The 22,253-nt window shown below is 59.2% G+C and overlaps 5 protein-coding genes across 7 annotated transcripts in view; 4 read left to right on the top strand and 1 right to left on the bottom strand.

The window, feature by feature from the left end:
• The window catches only part of FLNC (filamin C), a 32,596-nt gene extending 31,145 nt beyond the window's left edge, over positions 1-1,451 (top strand). Inside the window, exons 42-44 of the mRNA XM_027704858.1 lie at positions 5-184; positions 551-760; positions 1,264-1,451. Coding sequence (XP_027560659.1) covers positions 5-184; positions 551-760; positions 1,264-1,451 — 578 coding nt within the window. The remainder of the gene's footprint in view (positions 1-4; positions 185-550; positions 761-1,263) is intronic.
• Positions 1,452-2,062: 611 nt separating this feature from the next.
• On the top strand, positions 2,063-3,245 carry ATP6V1F (ATPase H+ transporting V1 subunit F). The gene is made up of 2 exons (XM_027704857.1): positions 2,063-2,410; positions 2,880-3,245. The coding sequence occupies exons 1-2, from the start codon at positions 2,253-2,255 to the stop codon at positions 3,079-3,081; spliced, it is 360 nt and encodes a 119-aa protein (XP_027560658.1). The 5' UTR covers positions 2,063-2,252; the 3' UTR covers positions 3,082-3,245.
• Positions 3,246-11,964: 8,719 nt separating this feature from the next.
• On the top strand, positions 11,965-14,714 carry LOC113978147 (acrosin-like). Of its 2 annotated transcripts, XM_027704860.1 has the most exons (6): positions 11,965-12,121; positions 12,300-12,521; positions 12,710-12,975; positions 13,444-13,577; positions 14,123-14,338; positions 14,369-14,714. In XM_027704860.1, the coding sequence occupies exons 1-6, from the start codon at positions 12,051-12,053 to the stop codon at positions 14,540-14,542; spliced, it is 1,083 nt and encodes a 360-aa protein (XP_027560661.1). In that variant the 5' UTR covers positions 11,965-12,050; the 3' UTR covers positions 14,543-14,714. The 2 variants fall into 2 exon arrangements, with proteins under 2 accessions (XP_027560661.1, XP_027560660.1); XM_027704859.1 differs by having other exon boundaries at positions 14,123-14,714.
• LOC113978148 (rab-like protein 2A) lies at positions 14,686-19,095 on the bottom strand. Of its 2 annotated transcripts, none has more exons than XM_027704862.1 (6): positions 18,998-19,095; positions 17,286-17,365; positions 16,438-16,549; positions 15,724-15,821; positions 15,400-15,483; positions 14,686-15,086 (listed from the first exon to the last, which is right to left on the bottom strand). In XM_027704862.1, exons 2-6 carry the CDS (start codon positions 17,325-17,327, stop codon positions 15,006-15,008), a joined length of 417 nt encoding a protein of 138 aa, XP_027560663.1. In that variant the 5' UTR covers positions 17,328-17,365; positions 18,998-19,095; the 3' UTR covers positions 14,686-15,005. The 2 variants fall into 2 exon arrangements, with proteins under 2 accessions (XP_027560663.1, XP_027560662.1); XM_027704861.1 differs by lacking the exon at positions 18,998-19,095 and adding an exon at positions 18,385-18,597.
• Positions 19,096-19,308: 213 nt separating this feature from the next.
• NME6 (NME/NM23 nucleoside diphosphate kinase 6) lies at positions 19,309-21,338 on the top strand. The gene is made up of 6 exons (XM_027704868.1): positions 19,309-19,383; positions 19,537-19,639; positions 19,727-19,766; positions 20,042-20,202; positions 20,422-20,579; positions 21,102-21,338. Exons 1-6 carry the CDS (start codon positions 19,309-19,311, stop codon positions 21,231-21,233), a joined length of 669 nt encoding a protein of 222 aa, XP_027560669.1. The 3' UTR covers positions 21,234-21,338.
• Positions 21,339-22,253: the final 915 nt, after the last annotated feature.

The following is a 22,253-nucleotide window of genomic DNA, read 5'->3' as shown; positions in this document are numbered from 1 at the left end:
GCAGGGGCAGGGGCACTGGCCGTCACCATCGACGGCCCCTCCAAGGTGGAGCTGGACTGCACTGAGGTCCCCGAGGGCCACCGCGTCACCTACACCCCGATGGCCCCTGGCAACTACCTCATCTCCATCAAGTACGGGGGCCCCCACCACATTGTGGGCAGCCCCTTCAAGGCCAAGGTCACCGGTATGGCCGGGGGGGACATGGGGATGGGGGGATGGATGAGGGGGATCTGGGGGGGGAATTCGGGGGTCCCCAGTGTGGAGTGACATGGGTCAATGATGGGCATGATGGGGGTGGCAGGGAGGTGGCAGGAGGACCCCCAGAGTGACATGAACGAGTGTGTTCCCAGGGTGGTGTGACAGCAGTCCCTGCAGGACATGATGGGGGGTCCCCAGGGCAGTGGCTCCTGGGGTTGGGTGCCATGGTGAAAGAGCCCCAGGGTGACATGATGGGCTGTCCCTGGAAGGTGTCACTGTGACCCCCCAGCACGGTGTGACGGGGGGGTGTCCCCATGGCGGGGGCTGACGGTGTCCCCCCTGTGCTCCCCAGGCCCGCGGCTGTCGGGGGGGCACAGCCTGCACGAGACCTCGACAGTGCTGGTGGAGCCGGTGGCACGGGGGGGCTCGCGGGGCCCCCCCGCCTTCGGGGGGGTCACCAAGGCCCCGTCGGACGCAGGGCAGGTGGTGGCCCGAGGGCCGGGGCTGGCGACCGCCCGCCTGGGCCACAAGAACCACTTCACAGTGGACTGCAGCAAGGCTGGTGAGGGGCTGGGGGTCAGCAGGGGGGTCCAGGGGCTCCTAGGGGGTCCTAGGAGGGAATGGGGTGGATCAGCAGGGTGGGGGAACTTGGGTGCAGTGTTGGGGTTTGGGGTGCAGTGGGGGCCTCTTGGGTCTCAAGCTCAGGGTGACCCCTCCTGTGCCCCCCCAGGCACAAACATGCTGCTGGTGGGGGTGCAGGGGGGGATTGGGGTGCAGTGGGAGGATCTGGGATGCAGTGGGGGTCCTGGGATGCAATGGGGGGTCTGGGATGCAGTGGGAGGTGTGGGGTGGGCTGTGGGATGCAGTGGGAGGTGTGGGATGCAATGGGGGGTCTGGGATGCAGTGGGAGGTGTGGGATGCAGTGGGAGGTGTGGGATGCAGTGGGGGCTATGGGATGCAGTGGGAGGTGTGGGATGCAATGGGGATCTGGGATGCAGTGGGAGGTGTGGGGTGCGGTGTGGGGGGTGTCTCAGGCCAGGATGTCACCCCCTGCTTTCCCCCCAGGCACGAACATGCTGCTGGTGGGGGTGCACGGCCCCAAGGCCCCGTGCGAGGAGGTGCACGTGAAGCACGAGGGGAACCGGGTGTACACGGTGACCTACAGCGTGCGGGAGCGGGGCGAGTACGTGCTGCTGCTGCGCTGGGGCGACCGCGACGTGCCGGGGAGCCCCTTCCGCGTCACCGCCGCATGAGACCCCCCCCGGGGGGCCCGGGGCTGTCAATAAAGCACTGGGAGAGGCAGAGCGGTCTGAGTGATGATGGGGCCATGATGTGGGGGGGACGGGACGGGGCGGTCCGGAGCGGGACACTGAGGCGCGGCGGGGGAGGTTTGGGGGGGTCTGGGACAGAATGACCGAGTCCCGAGGGGGTCCCGGCGAGGGGCCGTGGCAGGACGGTGGAAGCGGGGGGATCCCGGGGGGTGCCGGGGGGTCCGGGGGGTTCCGGGGGGTCCGGGGGGGCCCGGGGGGTCCCGGGGGGTCCGGGACGGGACGCCCCGCGGTGCCCGCGCTGTCCGGCAGGGGGCGCTGTGCCCGCGGGCTCCCCGCGTCCCCTCAAGGGCACGGCGCACTGCGCGTGCGCGCGGCCTCGGCCGCGAGGGGCGGGGCCAGCGCGGGCGGGGCGGGGCCGAGGGGGCGTTACCGGGGGCGTTACCGGAGGGGCAGGGCCGGGGCGGCAGGGGCGGAGCTCACCGGCGGAGGGGGAGGAGCTCACCGGCAGAGGGGGCGGAGCTCACCGGAGGAGGGGGCGGAGTGTCGAGTTCCCGGGGCGGTGGTGGGCGGGGCGAGCTGGGGGGCGTGTCCAGCACGGCGGGGGCGGGACCCGGAAGTGGCGGCGGCGGCGGCTCCCGGCGGGTTCCGGTCGCTCCCGGTCGGTCCAGGTCCCGATCTCGATCCCGGCGGCGGCTGCCGGAGGGTCCCGATCCCGGCGGGTCCCGACGGCGGCTCTCGGAGGGTCCCGATCCCGGCGGGCCCCGGTGCCGGCGCGGGCCGGGCATGGCGGGCCGCGGGAAGCTGATCGCCGTGATGGGCGATGAGGACACGGTCACCGGGTTCCTGCTGGGCGGCATCGGGGAGCTGGACAAGCACCGGCGGCCCAACTTCCTGGTGGTGGAGAAGGAGACGAGCCTGGCCGAGATCGAGGAGACCTTTCGGTGGGGGGGGCCCGGGGGGCTCGGGGGGCTCTGAGTGGGCTCAGGAGGGGCTGGGGGGTCCGAGGGGTCCCTGGGGTGGTCCCTGGAGGGGTCTCAGTGGTCCCGGAATAGAGTCTGGGCGGGTTTTGGAGTCTGAGGGATCCCAGAAGTCCTGGGGGGGCCGTTCTGGGGGTCTGGGGCAGTTGGAGAGGGGTCCCAGGGGCAGTTGGAGGGCGGTCCCAGGAGTCTCGGGTGAGGGTTTGGGGGTCTCAGGAGGGTGTGGGAGGGATTTGGGGTCTGGAAGGTCCCAGGAGCCCCTGGGGGGGTGTCAGAGGGATATCGGGAGCGTCCGGGGGGATCCCAGGAGTGCTTAGGGGGGATCAGGGGGTCCAAGGAATCCCAGAAATCCCCTGTCCCAGCACCACGCAGGGGTCCCCATCCGTGGGTGAGGTTCTCTGTGCCCCCCTGACCCTCCGTTTCCCTGTTCCAGGGGTTTCCTGGCGCGGGAGGACGTGGGGATGATCCTGATCTCGCAGGCGCTGGCGGAGCAGATCCGGCCGGCGGTCGCAGCCCACGCCCGGGCGCTGCCCGCGGTGCTCGAGATCCCCTCCAAGGACCACCCGTACGACCCTGCCCGGGACTCGGTGCTGCGCCGCGCCCGCGGGCTCTTTGCTCCCGACGAGCTGCGATAGAGCCCCCAGGACCCCCCAGCCCCCCCTGTACCTCCAAATCCCCCCGGGACCCCCCTAACCCCCCTCGGTACCTCCAGCCTCCCCGGGACCCCCAGAACCCTCCCTGGTACCTCCAAATGCCACAGGACCCCTCCTGAACATCCCCTGGGCCGCCGAACCACAAACAGTACCCCTGGTGCCCCCCCAGGATCCCCAAACCCGCTCAGCCACCCCAAACTGCCCCTCCGTGCTGTGCTCGTGGCCTCCTGTGATGGGCACCCCCAGGACCCCTTCAGAACCCCCCACAGCCCCTGGCACCTCCCCAGCCCCCCCGGCCTCTTCATGCCCAATGAGCTGCAACAGACCCCACCTGGTGCCCCAAAACAGCCCCTGGCATCCCACGGGGTCTCCACCACAGGGAAACCCACCTGGGGGTTCCCGGGGGCCTGCACCCCATGTCTGGTGGTCCCCAGCCCACCCCAGGGTGCTGCCTGGGGGCTCCTTGGGGGTGGCAGGGGGTCCCTGTGGGTGCTGTCAGGTCCCTGAGGGTGTCCCACGGGTGTGGGGGTGACAGAGGGACCCCAGTGTGTCCCTGAGGGGGCCGGGGGGGCCCCGTGGGTGCCCCGTGACCGTGTCTCAGCCGCGTCCCGTGATGGGGAAGTGCCAGCACCGGATCCTGCCGGATCCCGCCCACGGGCAGGGAGGGACAGCGGGGAGGGGGGGCCAGGGACACCCCAAGGACACCGGGAGTTGTCACCGTGACCTTGTCACCATCCCTGCAGCCCTCCCTCAGCCCCCTGTGCCCTGGCAGAACCCCGCGGGGGGGGTCTGGTATTTATTGCCCCCCCAGTGCCCAAGTGACGTTTGTATCCCCCCGTGTGTGTCCTCCCCGTGTCCCCAACACGTACTGACACCACTTGTCATCTGCTCTGCTCTGTGGGGCACCGGGGGACGGGGGGGACACACAGGGGGACAGGGACCGGGGGGGACACGCTGTGGGGCTTGGGGGGGGGGGACAGGAACAGGGTGGGGGGATGCACGGGGGTGTGGTACAGGGGCATGGTCTGGAGCACTGGTGGGACAGGGACATGCTGTGGGGCACGGGGGGTGACAGTGACACAGTGGGGACACACTATGGGGCACAGGGACACACTGTGGGGCACAGGGACACACTGTGGGACACGGGGGGGACAGGAGCGGGAGGGGTGTGGGTATGTGGCACAGGGACAGGGATGGAGGGGGGACATGCTGTGGGCCACAGGGAAGGAACAGGGACACCACATCTGGGGGTCCCAGACCCGCGGGCACAGGGGCACCTGACTCCCCCCATGACCCCCAACCCCGGGGGGAACAGCAGGGATGAACCCCTGTGCCCCACGGAGACCCCCGGCGCCCCACTGTCCTGCCCAACCCCACAGCTGTGCCCCTGGGGATGGGAGTGGCACCTGGGGGGAACCCCCAGGCCTGGGAGGTGACCCAGATCAAAGGGGGACAGTGCTGGGGGACACACAGCTGGGTGGGCACGGACATGGGTGTCACACAGACACAGGTGTCACACACACACGGGTGTCACACACACACGGGTGTCACACGGACACAGGTGTCACACACATAGGTGTCACACACACACACACACACACCCCCAGGTGTCACACACGGGTGACTGGAAGCAGCGATGAGATAAGAAAAGGAACAGTAGCAACAATGCCGATAACTGTACAAGACAGGAAGCAGTTCACAGGTCTTGTTCTGGGCGAACTGGTCCCACCCGGCCACACCCTGTGCCAGCTGTTAAAGACGAGACAAGACCCCCCTGTGTGGTACAGAATGACCCCGGCCCTGGCTGTGCCCCTCCTGCCTGCTGCAAAACTTAACCCCATCCTGGCCGGGCTTAGGAAGGGCAGGTCCTGCCTGACCAACCCGATCTCCCTCTGGGACCAGGTGACCCACCCCGCGGGCGAGGGGAAGGCTGTGGATGTGTCTGCCTGGACTTCAGCAAAGCCTTGGACACCATCTCCCAGGGCACAGTCCTGGAAAAGCTGCAGCCAGGGCTCGGGCAGGGGCACCCTGTGCTGGGCTAAGGGCACGGGGGGTGGTGGGGATGGAGCTGCACCCAGTTGGCATCCGGGCATTAGTGGTGTCCCCCAGGGATCAGTGCTGGGCCCAGCCCTGTTTAATTTCCTTATTGGTGATCTGGATGAGGATGTGGAGTCCACCATTAGCAAACTGGTGGCCAACACCGAGCTGGGGGCAGTGTGGATCTGCTGGAGGGCAGGAGGGCTCTGCAGAGGCATCTGGACAGGCTGGATCCATGGGCCGAGACCAACGGGGTGAAGGTCAACAAGAAACAAGTGCTGGGTCCTGCACTTGGGCCACAACAACCCCCTGCAGCTCCAGGCTGGGGCAGAGGGGCTGGAAAGTGGCCTGGCAGAGAAGGACCTGGGGGTGCTGGACATGAGGAATAATTTCTGCACAGGAAGGATGGGTAGATATTGGAATGGGCTGTCCAGGGGGGTGGTGGAGTGACTGTCACAGGTAGGAGTGGGGCTTTAGGCAAAGTTTGTTGGAGAAGCCCTCCCCTTGAGTTGAAGAAAGGACCCCCTGGCTTTCTGAACTCCTCAGAGAGGAGCCTGGGGGTGGCTGGATCCCACCTTAGCCCCAGACTTTGTCAGCAATGTAAGTACAACTTTGTCCCACAGGATTAAAGATGGCAAACTGGGTATATTTATATAAAAGGAATTATTTATTATGACAGATAGACAAAAGATATTAATAACAATTATTTGCTACACAATATAAAACCTAAAACTCCTGGTAGTGTGCAGTATAGTGCACTGTATCAAAGCAATTCTATTAAAGCCAGCAAAAAGAAACAGTCATTAGAGATCAGTGTAACTCACCAGACCAGTGCTTGTGGGCAGATCTCCTTCTCTTCACCTCGAGGAGAATCCTTGGAGGGTTGTCCCCACTACAAGGGAGAAGCCTCTGCACACCCTCCAAGGGTGTGTTGGAAGAATCTGATCACATGGAAGTGGACTGGGCTTTTATAGTATGAGATTGACTGTCAGTCCCGTGTCTCCAGGTCAGTTATCTGCCAAATCTTTGCCTCGCTGCCAGGATGTTGATTGGGGGAGATGAGCCAGACTGGTACCTGGAATGCAGGTACCTCTTGCCCTCATCCTATTAAAGCACCCACTGCATGTGTGGGCATTATTGTCAAGTGTGTTGAGATACATCAAGCTCCTAAGTTTTACTATTTTATCTTAACTCATGTAAGTTTAAAAGAGTGTTAGCTGTATTATCATCACACATTACACTTTTACATACAAAATTCTTAGAAAAATCAGTTAGAGTTGGCACTTTTAAACTGAGTATAATATAGAATTAGTTATTGATTCTGTTATTTCAATTTTATGTACTTCTGGAATGGTCAGTACCCTCATTTGTTGGAATAGGTATGACACATATATACAATGACTACTTATACAAAGACATTCTGATTAATAACAATATTACAGCAACATTAAATTCAGAAGGTCTGTGTACTTGGGGACCATCCAAACAAGTCGTCCCACTAGTGATGTTCTCCATCCCTTTCCACTTGCTCTAGGACACAGTGTATTTTTTCCACATCGTGACGGACAGTGATTCATGTTTTTCAGCTGTCCTTCTTCAATTGTTGTACCAGTTTGTGTAGATCAGAGTGTTCCAGCAGCTCTTTAACCAGGGTAGTGTCCATTCCAACAGGTGCTGGTGCCTGACAACATCTACCAGGGACACAGGGTCTCCTCTGGTAATCTTTTATCCCATTCAGGTTCACGTGGCCTAAAGGACCCTTTCAGCAAACCATTTCCAGCTCCACAATCCCGTTTGCTTGGGTATAATAAGGTGTGTGGAAAACTTATTTGATACCTTTCCTTGTGATCTTGTACCATCACACTGCTGAACTGTGATCCATTGTCACTTTGTGCAGTCTGGGACAGGGAGACTGGAAAACCAGCTACTGAGTCCCAAAATAGCAGCTTTGGCATCAGCCCGTCTGCTGTGAGTGGCAGTGACAGCCCAGGGACCACTCCCACAGCTGTCCGTGTGTCCCTGCAGCCACTGGATGTCCCCAGAGGACCAAAATAACCCATTTGCCGAGCGGACCGGAGCGTTTTGTTGCTTTTGATGTGTAAAGGCGGTGCCTGGTCTGGGTGATTTTGTCCAAGTCTTAACTGGCACTGGGGACATTATGTGAGAATGTCTTTACAAATCGTTCTGCTCAGTGGCCACCCTCTACTTTGTGCTGCAAGAACTAAAGCTCCCTGTCCAGTTTGCCCTCATTTACAGTGTGGCCTCTTGCCCAATCGGTACCAGGGCTGAGGATCTTCCAACAGATCAATTCTTATCTTTTTAATTTTTGTCATCTGCTCCAGCTGGTTGTTCCAGTAAGTCTGTAAGGCTCCATCCTCTGCACGAGCTTTCACCCCTCTGTGTGGACTGGTGGGCATTGAGCCTGTAACAACAACCACTTCCAACCTTCCTTCTTCCAAACCTCTTTTCCATTCACTTGCCAATCCAAAGCTTCCCCCTGACACAAGCACTGTGTGGCACCAGCCCAGAGTGCCCAGGAATCAGCACACATTGTCCTTGCCTTCTCTTTTACTGCCAGCAGTGCAGCTTTCAACTCTCCCACCTGTGCACTTCCCATTCCTTCTTCTCCTGCTTCCCTTCCTGTCTGAAGGTTAAGAGCAGCTGCTCTGTGCTTCCACTTACCAGCAGTGTTTGGCTGAGGCATCAGCAGAGCAGACACCTTTAACTTCAGAGTCTGATGTGAGTGCAGGAGCATCAAGTACAGGGCTCTTTCTATGGCTGGTTCAGAGCCAGCGTGTCTGGGGGCACAGCTGTTGTAATTTGGAAGGTTTTGTCAGCCCTTCAGTTACATCCATTTGATCTGTGACCCATGAGACACAGGCACACCGTCTGTGCACTGCTGGTCTCTGTGCAATCCCCCCTGGTGCAGCACCACCCTTCCTCATGCTGCCTGACAGGTTGGAAGGTCCTTGGACTTGCAAGGCTGACGCTGGTTAATTTTTTCTATTTGTTTAAGAGCTCAGGTCAGAGATAATAATCCCCTTTCCCAGTATCTTTTTTCAGTGTCTTTTAATGCTGTGGAACTGAACCCTAAGGGCCATTTGTGTCCATGAGGGCCTTTCTGGAACACATTACAGCAAGTCCCCTCTTCAGCAACCCCCAATTCAGCTGTTATGGGATAACTGGAGTGAACTGGCCCAAGTGACTGATATGTTTTTAGCTCTTCTATCAGTGTTTGCAAAGCCTGTTTGTGACTATCAAGCCACTTCCAGGTCTGTTTTTTGCCTCATTAATGCATACAAGGTTAATAGAAAACCCAGGAATGTGATTTCTCCAGTATCCTAAGGTACCCAAGGTCTCTTGAAGTTCTTTTCTAGGAGTAGGAGTGCCTATGGCATCCAATTTTGTAATGGCTTCATGCAGGATTACAGCCTGACCTGCAATCCACCAGGTTCCCAGGAATGTCACCTCTTCAGAGGGGTCTTGGCATTTGGCAGAGGGCACTTCTATCCCCTCCTCGTTTAGTTTATTCTGTGTATCTTGTGCTGTTGTTCTTACTGCACTTTCCTCTTCACCTCCTATCAACGCACCATCATTTTATGGATGGATTTGTGCTCCTTTCAGGATTTCTGTTTGTCGAAGGAGTTCAGCTGAAGCGTTGTGAGCAGCTGCAGGTGAATGTTTACACCCTCGGGGCAGATGATTAAAGGTGTATTGTGTTCCCTTCCAAGGAAATGCAAATTGGGGTTTATCTCCCTCCCGAAGTGGCCCCACGAAGAACGAGCCTTTTACACCCAGAACTGCCACCCTGTGTGTTCAGCTGCCGGCAGGGTGGCCCTGAGGCTGGCAGTGCTTGGGACACTGCAGTGGGTGGTCCTGTATTGGCACCAGCCCCTGACAATCCGTTGTCAAACACCACTCCCACCCAGTTCCCTCACCGGCCAAACAGGGGAGTTGTATGAGGAGTGTATCCTAAATACAACATCCCTTTGTTCTAAATTTTTAATTACTTTATTTGTCCCTTGTTTGGCTGCAGGATGAATAAGGCACTGTTTGATATTAGTCACAGCCAAAGCAGGTAAAACTGGAGCCATTTTTAATAGATTAATTTTTCTATTTTTTCCAGAAAATTTGCTACCTGGAGTTTTTTTGCGGACCCGAATGACAAACGTTCCCATGGGGCAATTGCCAAACTTTTCCTTTAAGGATATCATGTCCTAAAATGATCTGTGGTTGCAGATGTGTGTGAGGACATCCATTTTCCCCCAGTAACCATAAACAGACCCTGCAGTATAACATTCTATCTGCTGAATCCTGTTAAACACACCCTTGTTCTTTGGAAACTTAAGTTTAATTTTCCAGATGATCAGAGATATTTGAGCTCCTGTGTAAATCAGAAAATTCAAAGGTTGTTTCTAGGTCCTACTGGTAAATAGATAAGGGGCCTGACCACTGATAAGTCATAATGTGCCTGGTGAGAAGGCCCAAGGGTCGCCCAGTGCTCGGTGGGTTTTTCCCTTTTGTGTTTCCAAAGGGCTGGAGGGGTGTTGTTCCTGTGGAGGCTTTTTGTTCCTCTCATTTCCCCTGACTGCCCTGGCTTTGTCCATATTTTTCCTGTAGATTTGCCAGCTGCAGGGGAGTCCCAGGGAGGGGTTCTGACCATGTTCCTCCTCTGACCTCCTTGGGGTCCTTCGGGCGCTTTGGTCTTAATTAAGGGTCTTATTTTGAAGTCTGGAACCTCTTCCTCTCCAGGAGGTGGGGGTTCAATTGTTTCATCCGAGTCCCATTCTGCCTCACCAGCATTTTCATCTGGGCTTTCTCAAATATCACCATCCCAATCCTCAGGTGATACTATTTTCTAACATCCAGAGGATTAGGCGGTTTTAATAATGTCAGGGTGTAATAATGTCAGGGTTAGATGGGATACTGGGAAGAAAATTTTTAAAATACGTAGAACATGATCTGACTGCTGGAAAAATATTCTGTATTTAGGTATTTAACATTCCATTTCCTAAATCTACAAAGAAACCCAAAAAGCTCTTCTTTCTTCTGCAAGAAAAATGCCAGACTGTAAAGGCTCATAGGCCCTGGATTTAACACTGACTAAAATTCAAAGTGGTTAAAACAAAACTACAAACAGGAGGTGCATCTCCCCAAAGATTCTGGATAACTCTACCATGTGAAAAGGGGAGATTTCCCCAAACCCTCAATGTTTGATTGGTCTGTTGGTGCCCCAGGAAAGCCAAGACCCTCGTGCCCCACCAGTCAGTGCCCTGTTATGGGGACCCTTCACCGAGCAGCTCACTGGGTCTGGTAGTGAATTATGAGGTACTACACCTGAGATCAGTTAGGGGTGGTTTGACTGACTTGTTTAGGGTCACGTGCCAAACACAGAAACCCCCTCTTGGGTCTCCACACCTCCACCCACTTCTGGTGGCTGCCAGCACCCATGAAGGACTCACATGAGTGGTTGACAGAATAACCCTCTTCATTAATAAATTGTAAGGCTTGAAAATTGCTGGTGACAGTATCTAACTGCAAAAATGTAATCAAAGCAATGCACAGACAAGCTCTAATCCCTAAGAAAAGCTGCCCTGAGCCCCTGGTTCAGCATGCACAGGGTACAGTTCTTACCCCATGGGCCCACATGGCACAGGGACGGGTTCAGCCCTGTCTGATCCCAAAGTTACAGCAGAGTCTTCCCCCACTTCTTAACTCCCTTCAATAATTTTTCTTTATGCTCAGGTGGAGCCTGAGTGACCTTGGTCATACATCTCACTCAGTGAGGGGTGGTCACACCTTGGGGATGGGGATCTCTGTCCAGTACCTGGGACAACCTTGGGATTGGGACACGGGCAGCCCAAGGAGAGGGATTTGACCGTGGCTGCTGATTGCACAGCAGGACTTTATCCTCCCTTATCTCCCTTGGCTTCCAGCTGCTGTGCAGCTGATCAGCTACAAGGTACCACCGAGTTCCCTCCTCTGCAAGGTTCTGGCAGAGCCACAGGGTCTCCACTCTGCTCCACCCTCCATTTAGCCCCCCTTGGATTGTGCTGTGTGTGGGAGGTCAGGAATACTGACCGTGTTCCATCCAGAGAGTCACCAACTGTATTTCCCCCTATAATTTAGCACTGTTATCTTTTTACCCTCAGGCATCTTCCTACAAACTTCTTCAACAAATTACAGAGCAGAAAAATGAAACTTTCATTTATTGAGGTATTGGAATAAAGTCAGATGCCCTTCTGGAATGGATGTAAATAAACATAGGTAAAAGGAGAATGTAGTGAACTAGCAGTGCACCACTGTTTTACAGCAAGGCTCACATTTAAAATATTCACTCAGGGTGGGAACAAGGGCATGACAGGCTGAGAGAGCTGGAGCTGGTCAGCATGGAGAAGACTCCATGGAGAACTTAGAGCCCCTTCCACTATCGAAGAGGGGCTTGAAAGAAGGCTGGAGAAGAACTTTGGACAAGAGCATGTAGTGACAGGACAAGGGGGAAATGGCCTTAAGCAGGAGGAGGGCAAGTTCAGATTAGATGTTAGGAAGGAATTCCTGGCTGGGAGGGTGGGGAGGCCCTGGCACAGGTTGCCCAGAGAAGCTGTGGCTGCCCCTGGATCCCTGGAAGTGTCCAAGGCCAGGCTGGACGGGGCTTGGAGCAACCTGGGCTGGTGGAAGGTGTCCCTGCCCATGGCAGGGGTGGCACTGGGTGGTTGTTAAAGTCCCTTCCCACCCAAACCATTCCCTGGCTCTGTGACTCGGTGCTGTCCCTCCCTGCCGTGCCCAGCACACGGAACCGGCCCCTCTGTGACATCAGCCCCAGGCCAGGGGCACTGTGGGTGCTGTGGGCACAACGCTGGGGGCTGTGCTGGAGGTGACCCCTGGTCCTGGCACTGCCACGTGCGCTGGCACCGATGGCTTGGCTGTGGCTCCTGGTCCTGCTGGCCCTGGCCGGGCCCGTGGGTGGCACCTGGGACACTTGCGAGTCAGTGGCCTTGGGACGTGGGAGGGAGCTCGGGAACACTCGGGGGGTTCCCAGCAGAACGGGGGCACAGACGTGTCCTCGGGGGTCCCTGGCCCTGCTGCCCCTCGGCGCAGTGTGGGGGGACAACAGGGGACCTGAGCAGCCCCTGGGCAGGGCAGTGATGGCTTTGTGCTTCCAGAGGGACCTGCGGGCTCCGGCCCATGGCTTCCGACCACAACTCGATGGCTTCTGCCGACGGCACGTCCCGCGTCGTGGGTGGCACCGGGGTCCAGCCGGGGGCCTGGCCCGGCATCGTCAGCATCCAGGCCACCTGGGAGAATGGCACGTGGCACATGTGCTCGGGGGTCCTCCTCAGCTTCCAGTGGGTCCTCACGGTCGCCCACTGCTTCCTCAGGGCCGGGTAAGGAGGGGCAGGGACAGGGGTGTCCCCACAGCTCGGGCAGGTGCCCAGGTCACAGCACCACGTGCTGCTCCCATCCTGGCTCTTTCCTCTCTGCTTCCCTCTCTCCCTTGGGAAGCAGAAGGTTGGGAAGCTGCCATAGCCAGTGGTTCTGCTCCCTCTCACCCCTCTCTCCACCTCCTCCCCAGGGACGTCTACCGGTGGGACGTGGTGATGGGGGCCACGGATCTGACTCAGCCCGGCCCCGAGGCCGAGGTGAGGCACATCCAGAGGATCCTGGTGCACCAGCACTACGTGGCTGCCACGGCAAGGAACGACATTGCCCTGCTGGAGCTGGACCAGCCCGTGGAGTGCAGCGACTACATCCAGCTGGGCTGTGTGCCCGACACCTCGGTGAGGGTCTCGGAGCTCAAATCCTGCTACATCGCCGGATGGAGTTTCGCCACACCAGGAGGTGAGGCCCTACAAGGACGTGTGCCCTGAGGGTGCGATGGGCACCCCAGGGACATGGGCTGGGCACCCCAGGGACATGGGCTGGGCACCCCGGGGACATGGGCTGGACACAGCCACAGTCCAGCTGTGGCTGCAGGACATCAGCAGGGCCAGGTCTGGGAGCAGCCTGGGCTGGGGGAAGGGGTCCCTGCCCAGAGTGGGGGGTGGCACTGGATGAGCTTTGAGGAACCTTCTGCCCAAACCATTCTGTGACTCCCTGAAGACTCTGGAGAGATGGGCCTGGCCCCTTCTCCAGAGCCAACAGCAGGGACACAGCGGGACAATGTCGCTCCAGGGGCAAAGCCAGTTCTGGGGAAGGGGTTCACCCCCAGGCAGGGGAGGGGATGGGTACTGTGGAATGAGCTGCTGGAGGCTCATTAGCCCTCGTCTGGAGGCTCATTCCTGTCTGTTTCTACAACTCCTGGACCAGATGTGGTGCTGCAGGAGGCCAAGGTCCACCTCATGGACACAGAGCTCTGCAACAGCAGCCGCTGGTACGGGGGGGCCGTGCACCCCGAAAACCTGTGTGCTGGGTACCCACAGGGCGGCATCGACACCTGCCAGGTGGGAGCGTGGCACCAGTCCCTCAGCCCCCTCAGCACAGGGACCCCCTGACCCCAAACATGCCACGGGCTGGGCCTGGCCTGGAGACCTCCCAGCCCCGGGTCCCCACTGCTGCCAGGGCTGCCCTGTCCCATGTCCCCTATCCCAGGGCTGCCCTGTCCCATGTCCCCTATCCCAGGGCTGCCCTGTCCCATGTCCCATATCCCAGGGCTGCCCTGTCCCATGTCCCCTATCCCAGGGCTGCCCTCCCCTTCCCCATCCACGGGTCCCTGCCCTGTGTCCCCTTGTCCCCAGGGCCTGGCTCTGCCCACAGAGCCCATCCAGTGCTCCTGGCAGCCCCGAGCTGCAGATGTGACCCTGGATCATCCATCCTCTGCACATCTGGGACCACTGTGCAGAGATGGGACAGCCCCCAGCCTGCTCCCAGCCGAGGCTCTGGAGGCTCCAGCCCCCAGGCAGAGCCTTCCCGTGCTGGGAATGGGGCTCTGGCAGGGGCTGGCAGAGAGGAGCCCCCCACAAACCCTGAACCCTCTCTCCTGCCACAGGGGGACAGCGGGGGTCCCCTGGTCTGCAAGGACAACAGAGCTGACTACTTCTGGCTGGTGGGGCTGAGCAGCTGGGGAAGAGGCTGTGACAAAGCCAGGCACCCCGGGATCTACACCTCCACTCAGCACTTCCACAACTGGATCCTGCTCCAGACGGGCCTGAGCCCAGCAGAAAGAGCCGGTCCAGAACCAGAGCCAGCCGTCACCTTGACCCCCGTGACAGAGCCAGACATCAGCCTGACCCCTGAGCAGCATCTGAGGCCAGAGCCAGACATCAGCTCGATCCCCCAGCACAGCCAGAGACCGGCACCGACCTCCTCGGCCTCGTTAATGCCCACGGCATTCCCACTGCTGATCCTGGTGCAATTCCTGAACCTGCTGCAGGAATTCCTGCGCTTCCTGAAGGACAAAAAGGCTTGAGCAGCGGGATGAGCGGGATCCAGGGCTACAGTGGACCACGGCCATTTCCTGCTGGGCCACAGGTGGCCTTGGGGCCAGAGGCTGCTCTGTCCTGCCCACGCTGCTCCGCTGCACCCACAGCGATGCTGACGTGACCGAGGGGCTGAAATAAAGTTTCTGTGTTCCTCATTAACTGTGTTTTCAGCCCTGCTCAGTGCACCCACGGGCTGGGAAAGGTCCCTGCTCTGTCTGTCAGTCTGCTGGGCTGTTCACATTCGTTCTTTGGCTTGAGTGAGATGTGCAGTGGTGAGGGCCAAGCCAAGGGAGATGCTGCCCAGAAGGGCTCCCACAAGAAGGGAGAGGCCCAGCTGCCCATCATCACAGCTCCAGGGCACGAGAAACATCCCTGTTCTCTGTGCAGGCCCCAGAAATGCAGTGCCAAGGGAAACCGGACTCAGGGTCCAGTGGCAAAGGAAAACCAGGCTTAGGCAGATGAGGTTTCCTCTTCAGGGCAGCTCTTCTCTTTATCTGACAAATCCTCGTCCGTCTTCTGCAGGTCAAAGCTCTGGAAAAGAGCAGGACAAGGATTTGCTGAGAAGTGACAGAGACTGCAACAGCTTCATCTGCTGTGGCTCTTTCAGACTCGGCCTAGTGCAGCAGGGGCTCCTCTGAGGGTCCCGGTCTTGCCCCTCCCAGCCCAGCCCAGCACACACTCCCCGGGTCACCAGCACAGGGCAGAGCTTCCCCTGCTGCAGTTCCACCCTCTGCCACCGGGAAAAAGGGCAGAGCTGCTCCTTCCTCAGGACACGAGGAGAAACAGAGCCTTCCCTACCTCCAGCTCCTGCAGAAAGAGGGAGCAGGGACAGAGCCTTCCCTACCTCCAGCTCCTGCAGGACCTGGTCCATGAAGTCTCCCGAGTGCTGTTTGTAAGCCACGGCCAGTCTGATGGCGTCGTTGAAGAGCTGGGGGAAAGGACAAGGCCCATCACTCCCAGGGTGGGGCACATGGGCACCGGGTTTCTGTAGCAGATGGAGACTGTCCCCAAATCCCAAGGGAACAAAACCCCTCTGCAAACTCGGTACCCACCAGCCCCTCAGGGAGCTGAATTGATGGACCAGCCCTTCTTCTGCTGCCCTGCCCACAGCAGCCCCCGTGTCCCTGGGCTGCTGAGGGGCCCCCCGGACACAACCAGCCCATCTCACCTTCACCACGTTGGTGCCGTCGGCAGCAGACACAAAGTAAAAGGGCAAACTGAACTTCCGGGCAAAGTTGAAGCTTTTCTGGGTCACCTTCATGTCCGCTGGGGCAGACAAAGGAGACAGGGTCAGTCAGACAGGGCGGCAGATCCCCAGGGTGGGCGTCCCCTGGGTGCCACACCAGGCACTGCCACAGGACCCAGAGAGCCACAGCCCCAGCAATCTTGAGGGACTGGCTGGCATTCCCAACGGGAGGGAACCTTCCAGCCACCTGCAGAGCCAGGGGAACAGTTCTGCCAGCAGGTACATTGAGACACTTCAGCACAGAGGAGCCTGTGCAGGCTGAAGGAGGAGCACCAAGGCCATCCCTGAGTCATCTGGGGAAGCCACAAAACAGCTTTTTCTCCTTTTCCTGCCATTTTTGACCAGGTGCTGCTCCAATCCCCTTTGGGTTCTTTCTGGATGGAATGGGCAGCGTGGTAAGGAAGGAATTGAAAGGACATCACTTGGATAAACCTCAAATGGATCAAATCTGCATTTTTAACTGCTGGTGACACAGCAGTGAGACAGCAGGTGAGATCAGCAGAGGACCCAGAGGACCCAGCCCAGGGGACTCAGGAAGTCCTCTGGACCCAACAGACGAGGGACATTTGTTCTCAGCTGAGGCAAGAGTGAATCCCACCACAGCCCTGGGAGGCTGGGTGCAGAAGGTACACTCACCATCAATCTTGTTGGCCACCACAATGCAGGGAATCTCCGGGCGGAATTCCCTCAGCTCCCTGTACCAGCTGTTCAGGTTCTTGTAGGTGACCTTCCGCTGCACATCAAACACCTTCCAAAAGAGAACCAGCTGTGCCAGGGCCAATCCAGGACAGCTGTGACTGACCCTGGACAGCTCCCAGCAGCCTGGCACATCTCTGACCAACACAAGGACGGAACCCAGAATGTTCCCAGGAGGACATGACAAAGGAAACTGGGTGTTGTTAGAAAGGATGAAGGAGAAAGGGAGAGTATCCACAAGCCCCAGCACATGCAGCCAGCAGGAAACAGCCCCTCGATGTCCTTTACACTGTGACTGTGTCCTGTGACAAGTCCCTGCCACCTACACAGGGAGCCAGCACCGGGAACAGTTAGCGCCCAGCAGGGTGAGATGTGGCATCCTCTGTTCTCTGTTCATCTCTGTTTAGTTCCTCTGACAACTAAAGTGAGGTGACTCACACTCCCAGGTGGTGAGGTACAGTGGAAAGTGGGATTAACAGGACAAACCAGGAGCCATGAGCAGGTGAGGAGCCATGAAACTGGGAACAGGGACAAATGTGAGGACACTGAGAGGACAGCAGAGCCAAGAGATGGAGGACAGTGCTGCCAGGAGAGACAGACCAGAGCAAGCCCAGCTACAGAGGCTTTATCTGGTGAGAGAAGAAAGAACAACCTAGGAAAATGTTTTGAACCACTGGAAGAGACAAGGAATAAATGGCAGCATAACCATAAAAGCAACACAAAGGCCAAGTGTCAGTGGGACCGTTCCGAGCCCAAATCCCACCAGGTCCCGGCCCAGACTCCCTCACCATGATGCAGGCGTGGGCTTGGTGGTAGTAGGAGGCGTGCATGCTCTGGAACCGCTCCTGGCCCGCCGTGTCCCAGAAGTCTGTAACACAGAAACAGTTCAGAACCACACAAGTCACTCTGTTTTCCTCACAACCTACCCCCCGGAGGCAAAGCCCAGCCCACCTGCTCCGGGTCACAAACTGGGTTTCACCTCCCCAATCCAAAACACTCAAGGGTTATGAGATCGTGCCCAACTGGGAGCTTTCCTTAGCTGGGCTCAGCTGAGGCTGTGCTGGCACTGGCCACGAGCAAAGGAGAACACACCAGTGACACGAGTTGTATGGGACAGCAGGAAGACACCAGGCAGAAGTGAAAAGAACAGCAGCAATGCCTGGTCCTCTGTCACGAGGGATGACAATGGGAAACCAACTAAGCCTCCAAAAGCTGCCGGAAACTGCTGCTTTCTGACCCAGTGATGGTCAGCCAGGGCCCTGCCAAAGGCAGTGCTCCATCTCCTCTCGCAGATATCCAGCTCTGCCTCCCAGGGGCAGGACTTGCTCTGAGGTGCTGGAGCTAAGTCAGCCTGAGGCAGACAGGTCCCAGTCCATGAAGCTCCGTGTACACCAGGTGTCAGCTGACACCGTGTACACCTGGATCCTGCAATGCCTTCTGCTGTTGGTACCAGGTTTGTAGGCTCACATCGGGGTCTGGTTTGCTGCATAAATCTGCACAGCTTCAGCTAAGCACCCCAATGTGGTCACACCTCTGTCAGCTGGACCCAAGCGTGCTGCTGCACCCAAATCCAAGTAGGCTGTAAACCACTTTTCTTAGGGATTCCTCTGCTCTAATATTGGTGTCTGACTGGACACTGGGCCAGACCTGCAGGATGGTGACTTCTTAAAATGCCTAAATACAGACAGGTCCCCATCAGACCACATTTGCATTCACTGTCCCTGTCACAACAAAGATGTTGAACAGTGTTGGCACCAACCCCGACAGACCCCCGAGGGACCCCCCTCATCCTGGTCTCCACATGGACAATGAGCCATGACCACGACTCCGCATGCAGACATCCAGCCCGTTCCTCATCCCCGAGTGTCCATCCATCCACCCACCCACCGATCCCCCTGTCTCTCCAGCTCAGAGCCCCGGATATCGCGGGGACAGTGCCCAAAGCTTTGCCAAGCCCAGAGGGATGATGGCAGTCGCTTTGCCCCATCCATCAACGCTGCAGTCCCGTCACAGAAGGCCACCGGATTCGTCAGGATATTGTAGTTTATCTGAAGACCCAACCAAGATCCAGAGCGAGGAGATCTCCCCCCTCCCCAGCTCTTCCCTCCGCCACGTCCCCGGGCGCACCGCGGGCTGTCCCCACTCACCCACGCGGACCTGCTGCCCGCCCACGCGGGCGCGGTGCTGGTACAGCGTCAGCGCGAACGTGGAGAGCTGCTGCGGGCGGCTGCGGCGCGTTAAGGAGCCGACCGAGAGGCGCCGACCCCGCTCCGCCGCCACCACCGGCCCCCCCCTCCGCCGGCCCCGCTGCCCCGCTGCCCCTTTCCCAAGGATACAAGCCCGGGCCCCCCCTCCGCCGGTCTCGCTCCCCGCTGTCCCTTTCCCAAGGATACAAGCCGTCGAGCAGGAACCGCTCCAGCAGCCTGCGGAGAGAGCGCGCGCCGCCGTCAGCCCGCGGGCCCCGCCGCGGGCCCCGCGCGCCCCCCGCGCCCCCACGCACTTGGACTTGCCCACGGCGCTGTCGCCCAGGCAGATGATCTTCACCGTCTCCTCAGCGCCGGCCGCGGCCTCGTCCTGCGTCCCGTCCCGGGCTTCCTCCCGCTCCTGCTCCCGCTCCCGCTCCCGCTCCCGTTCCCGCTGCCGCGGCCCCTCAGCCGCCGCCGCCATGGCCGCGCCTGCGCGTCCTCGCTGCCACGCAACGCGCGGGGACCGCTCCTGGCCCCGCCCCCGCCCCGCCTCCCCTCCGACTCCGCCCCCATCGGGCCCCGGCCCCGCCCCTCCGGCCCCGCCCCCCGCCCGTGTGGCGCGGCCATGGCGGCCCCGCGGCTGCAGCTGACGCTGGCGCTGCTCAAACCGGACGCGGTCGCGCACCCGCTGGTGCGGGAGGTGAGAGCTGGGCACCGCACCGGGCACCGCACCGGGCACCGCGCCGGGCACCGCGCCGGGCACCGCGCCGGGCGGGACAGGGCGGTACCGCGCCGGGCACCGCGCCGGGCACCGCGCCGGCCCGCCCGCCCAGCAACGCCCCTGTTTCCTCAGGCCGTGCACGCCGCCATCCTCCGCCACCGGTTCCTCATCGTGCGCGCCAAGGAGCTGCGGTGCGGCCCCGAGCAGAGCCGCCGCTTCTACCGGGAGCACGCGGGTACGGGCGGCGCTGCGGGAGCGGGGCGCGGCGGGAGCGGGGCGCTGCCTCGGGCCCGGCGCTGACTCGGCCCGTGTCTCTCCGCAGGGCGGTTCTTCTACCAGCGGCTCGTGGAGTTCATGGCCAGGTACCTGCCGCAGGTGTGCGGGGTGACCCGCGTGTGGAGGGGCCGCCCGGCCATGGGAGCCCCGCTGGGAGCCGCGGAGGGTGTGCGGGGTGTGCGGAGCTGGGAGGCTCCGGCCGCGGGGTGAGGAGGGTCGGGGTCCTGCAGGACAGGTCCGTGCCCCGTCCCGGGGTCCCGGCAGAGCAGCCCTTGGCAGCCGCACTGTGCAGGTTTCCAAGGACGAACGAGCTGTTCCCTTTGTAACCTTTTCTTCTGCTTCTCCTGGGCCCTTCCCGCAGTGGCCCCATGTGGGCTTACATCCTGGCCCACGAGAACGCTGTCCCTCACTGGAGATCCCTGATGGGACCCACCAAAGTGTTCCGAGCCCGACACAGTGACCCGGACTCCATCCGAGGAGCCTACGGCCTCACGGACACCAGGAACACCACCCACGGCTCAGGTAGGCCTGTCCTGCTTGGCTGGTGCTCAGGGAGGCAGGAACGATGGTGCTTTGTCTGCCTTTGCTTTAGTTGTGGGGCTCCAGGTGGACGATGCGTTCCCTGGTGCAGACTCCGCGCACACTCAGCCAGGTGTGGCCGAGCCAGGTGCCTTTGGAGCCCAGCACGTGTCTGTGGTGCCGGACAGGCATCTCCCATCGCCTTTTCCTCTTTTCCGACAGACTCACCCGCCTCAGCCAGCAGAGAAATTGCCTTTTTCTTCCCCGAGTTCGATGAGCGGCGCTGGTACGAGCAGGACGAGCCGCGGCTGCGCCGGGGGCAGGTGTTCTACAGCCCCGAGGAGCGCGTGCACCGCGTGCTCCGGGCAGGCCAGGCACAGGTGACCTGAGTTACCTGCGCTAGGGCTTTGCTTTGCTGAGCTGGCAGCGCCCGTGGGTGCTCTGTTGGGGCACTGGATGGAGAGCTGTGCCATGCCTCAGGGACTGTGGGAGAGGCAGAGCCTCGTGTGCGTGGTGTTGTGCTCCCTGGGGTCAGGTTGTTGGTGCAGCAGGCGGGTGCTGGGGGGCTGTAGGAAGAGCTCCTCCAGCAATGCCCCCACTGACAGTCCGGCTGTGCAGCTCACTGGCCCTCGAGCTTGGCTGGGTGTGAATAAGACAGGGGAGTTGGTCCAGGGCCAGGTGGATCAGAGATTGCTTGTTCCGGTTGGATTGCAACTGCTTTTGCTGGTGGTGGGCCTCGGGTTCTCTGTTGGCTGTTCCCACTGTGCTTTAGGCTCAAAGCGGGAAAAAGAGCCTAAAAAAGGCATCAGCAGGGCAAGATGAACCATGCTGTCCTCACTCACATGCAGCCAGGTTGGAAAGCGAGGCTGTCCTGGGATCAAATGGTCGTTGTTCTGTTCCAGGTACAGATCCAGGGATCTGCGGGACATTGCTGCTGTCCCTGTCCCCAGCAGTGTCCAGGGTGGATCTGCTCAGGATCCTGTGAATCTCAGGATTCACACAGGTCTGAGAGCTGCTGTCCCCGATGCTGCTGATACTTTATTGGTGTTTTTTAAATTGGTGGTTTGTTGATTCCTGGAGGATTTACTCGGTTTTGTGTGTTTTTCTTGTAGTTATTAAACTTGACTGTTTTTACCTTTTATGTTGTGCTTCCCTTTTTGGATATTCCTTTGGCACGTCACTAACTGATAATTCTTGGCTCACACTTCTCGTTGTTAAAGTTTTGGGGTTTTCTCCTACGCCCTTGCAATTATTCCATTTGGGGAAATGGCCCCTTTGAACGTGGGTGCACTTGGATGCCACTGATTCCAGCAGTGTGAACAAAGTGGCTGCCTTGAACTTTTGACAGCCCACAACTTTTGACAGCCCACAACTTTTGACAGCCCACAACTTTTGACAGCCCACAACTTTTGACAGCCCACAACTTTTGACAGCCCGCTCTGGGCCTTGTTTGCACGTCTCACAAACGTGCCAGACGAGCAGGGGAAGTGCTCTGGGCTTTTGTAATTGGCACTGGCACCCCTGTGACCTGTTCCCTGCGGAAGAGAGTCTGTGGGGAATGGGACCAAGTGGGCAGACTGGGAACACAGAAACTCCTCTCCAACCTGCTGCTTAAAGTGCACTAATTGGCCTCGGGGGCAGAGCTGGTGCTCACACCTGGATGAGGAGCCTTGGGACTGGCTCCAGGCTATCCATGGCAAGATGGAGGAAGGGATGAGGCTGGCAGAAGGTGCCACAGCTGCCCAGGAAGGACCACGAGCACCATGAAGCAGAAGTGCTACTTGGTGGTGACAGGAGAGACTTTCCTTGCTGCTTTCTGAACACAAGTTGGCCAGGAAGAACCAGTGACCCAGGGCTGCTGCTGGGACCCCACTTTCCATTTCCAGGCCTCTGTGGATGTTGAACCTGCCCCAGACTGTGCTCTGCAGGGGTGATGCCCCAGGGTAACAGGTCACTTCACCTTGTGTGATCACAGTGTTTGGGCTTGTGCAAACATCAGCCCAAGACAAACACATGTAAATCAGGGCAGCTTTGGCCAGTTTGTGGTTAGACCA

This window comes from Neopelma chrysocephalum, unplaced genomic scaffold (genome assembly GCF_003984885.1).
Source record: "Neopelma chrysocephalum unplaced genomic scaffold, ASM398488v2 Primary Assembly neopelma1_293, whole genome shotgun sequence".
NCBI classification, from domain to species: Eukaryota; Metazoa; Chordata; class Aves; order Passeriformes; family Pipridae; genus Neopelma; species Neopelma chrysocephalum.
The sequence above is the reverse complement of the archived record's forward strand: the minus strand, read 5'-3'. Positions and strand labels throughout refer to the sequence as shown.

Bases quoted from the DNA above. Each gene is read 5' to 3' on its own strand.
- ATP6V1F (XM_027704857.1), top strand. From the start codon at position 2,253: ATGGCGGGCCGCGGGAAGCTGATCGCCGTGATGGGCGATGAGGACACG. The intron at 2,411-2,879 runs GTGGGGGGGGCC...TCCCTGTTCCAG, and splicing joins GAGATCGAGGAGACCTTTCG to GGGTTTCCTGGCGCGGGAGG.
- LOC113978147 (XM_027704859.1), top strand. From the start codon at position 12,051: ATGGCTTGGCTGTGGCTCCTGGTCCTGCTGGCCCTGGCCGGGCCCGTG. The intron at 12,122-12,299 runs GTCAGTGGCCTT...TTGTGCTTCCAG, and splicing joins GGCACCTGGGACACTTGCGA to AGGGACCTGCGGGCTCCGGC. The intron at 12,976-13,443 runs GTGAGGCCCTAC...CTCCTGGACCAG, and splicing joins GAGTTTCGCCACACCAGGAG to ATGTGGTGCTGCAGGAGGCC.
- LOC113978148 (XM_027704861.1), bottom strand. From the start codon at position 18,484: ATGGGGCAAAGCGACTGCCATCATCCCTCTGGGCTTGGCAAAGCTTTG. The intron at 15,822-16,437 runs GTGAGTGTACCT...TGTCTGCCCCAG, and splicing joins GGTGGCCAACAAGATTGATG to CGGACATGAAGGTGACCCAG. The intron at 15,484-15,723 runs GTGAGATGGGCT...CCTTTCCCCCAG, and splicing joins ACGGCACCAACGTGGTGAAG to CTCTTCAACGACGCCATCAG.
- NME6 (XM_027704868.1), top strand. From the start codon at position 19,309: ATGGCGGCCCCGCGGCTGCAGCTGACGCTGGCGCTGCTCAAACCGGAC. The intron at 19,384-19,536 runs GTGAGAGCTGGG...CTGTTTCCTCAG, and splicing joins CGCACCCGCTGGTGCGGGAG to GCCGTGCACGCCGCCATCCT. The intron at 20,203-20,421 runs GTAGGCCTGTCC...CTTTTCCGACAG, and splicing joins GAACACCACCCACGGCTCAG to ACTCACCCGCCTCAGCCAGC.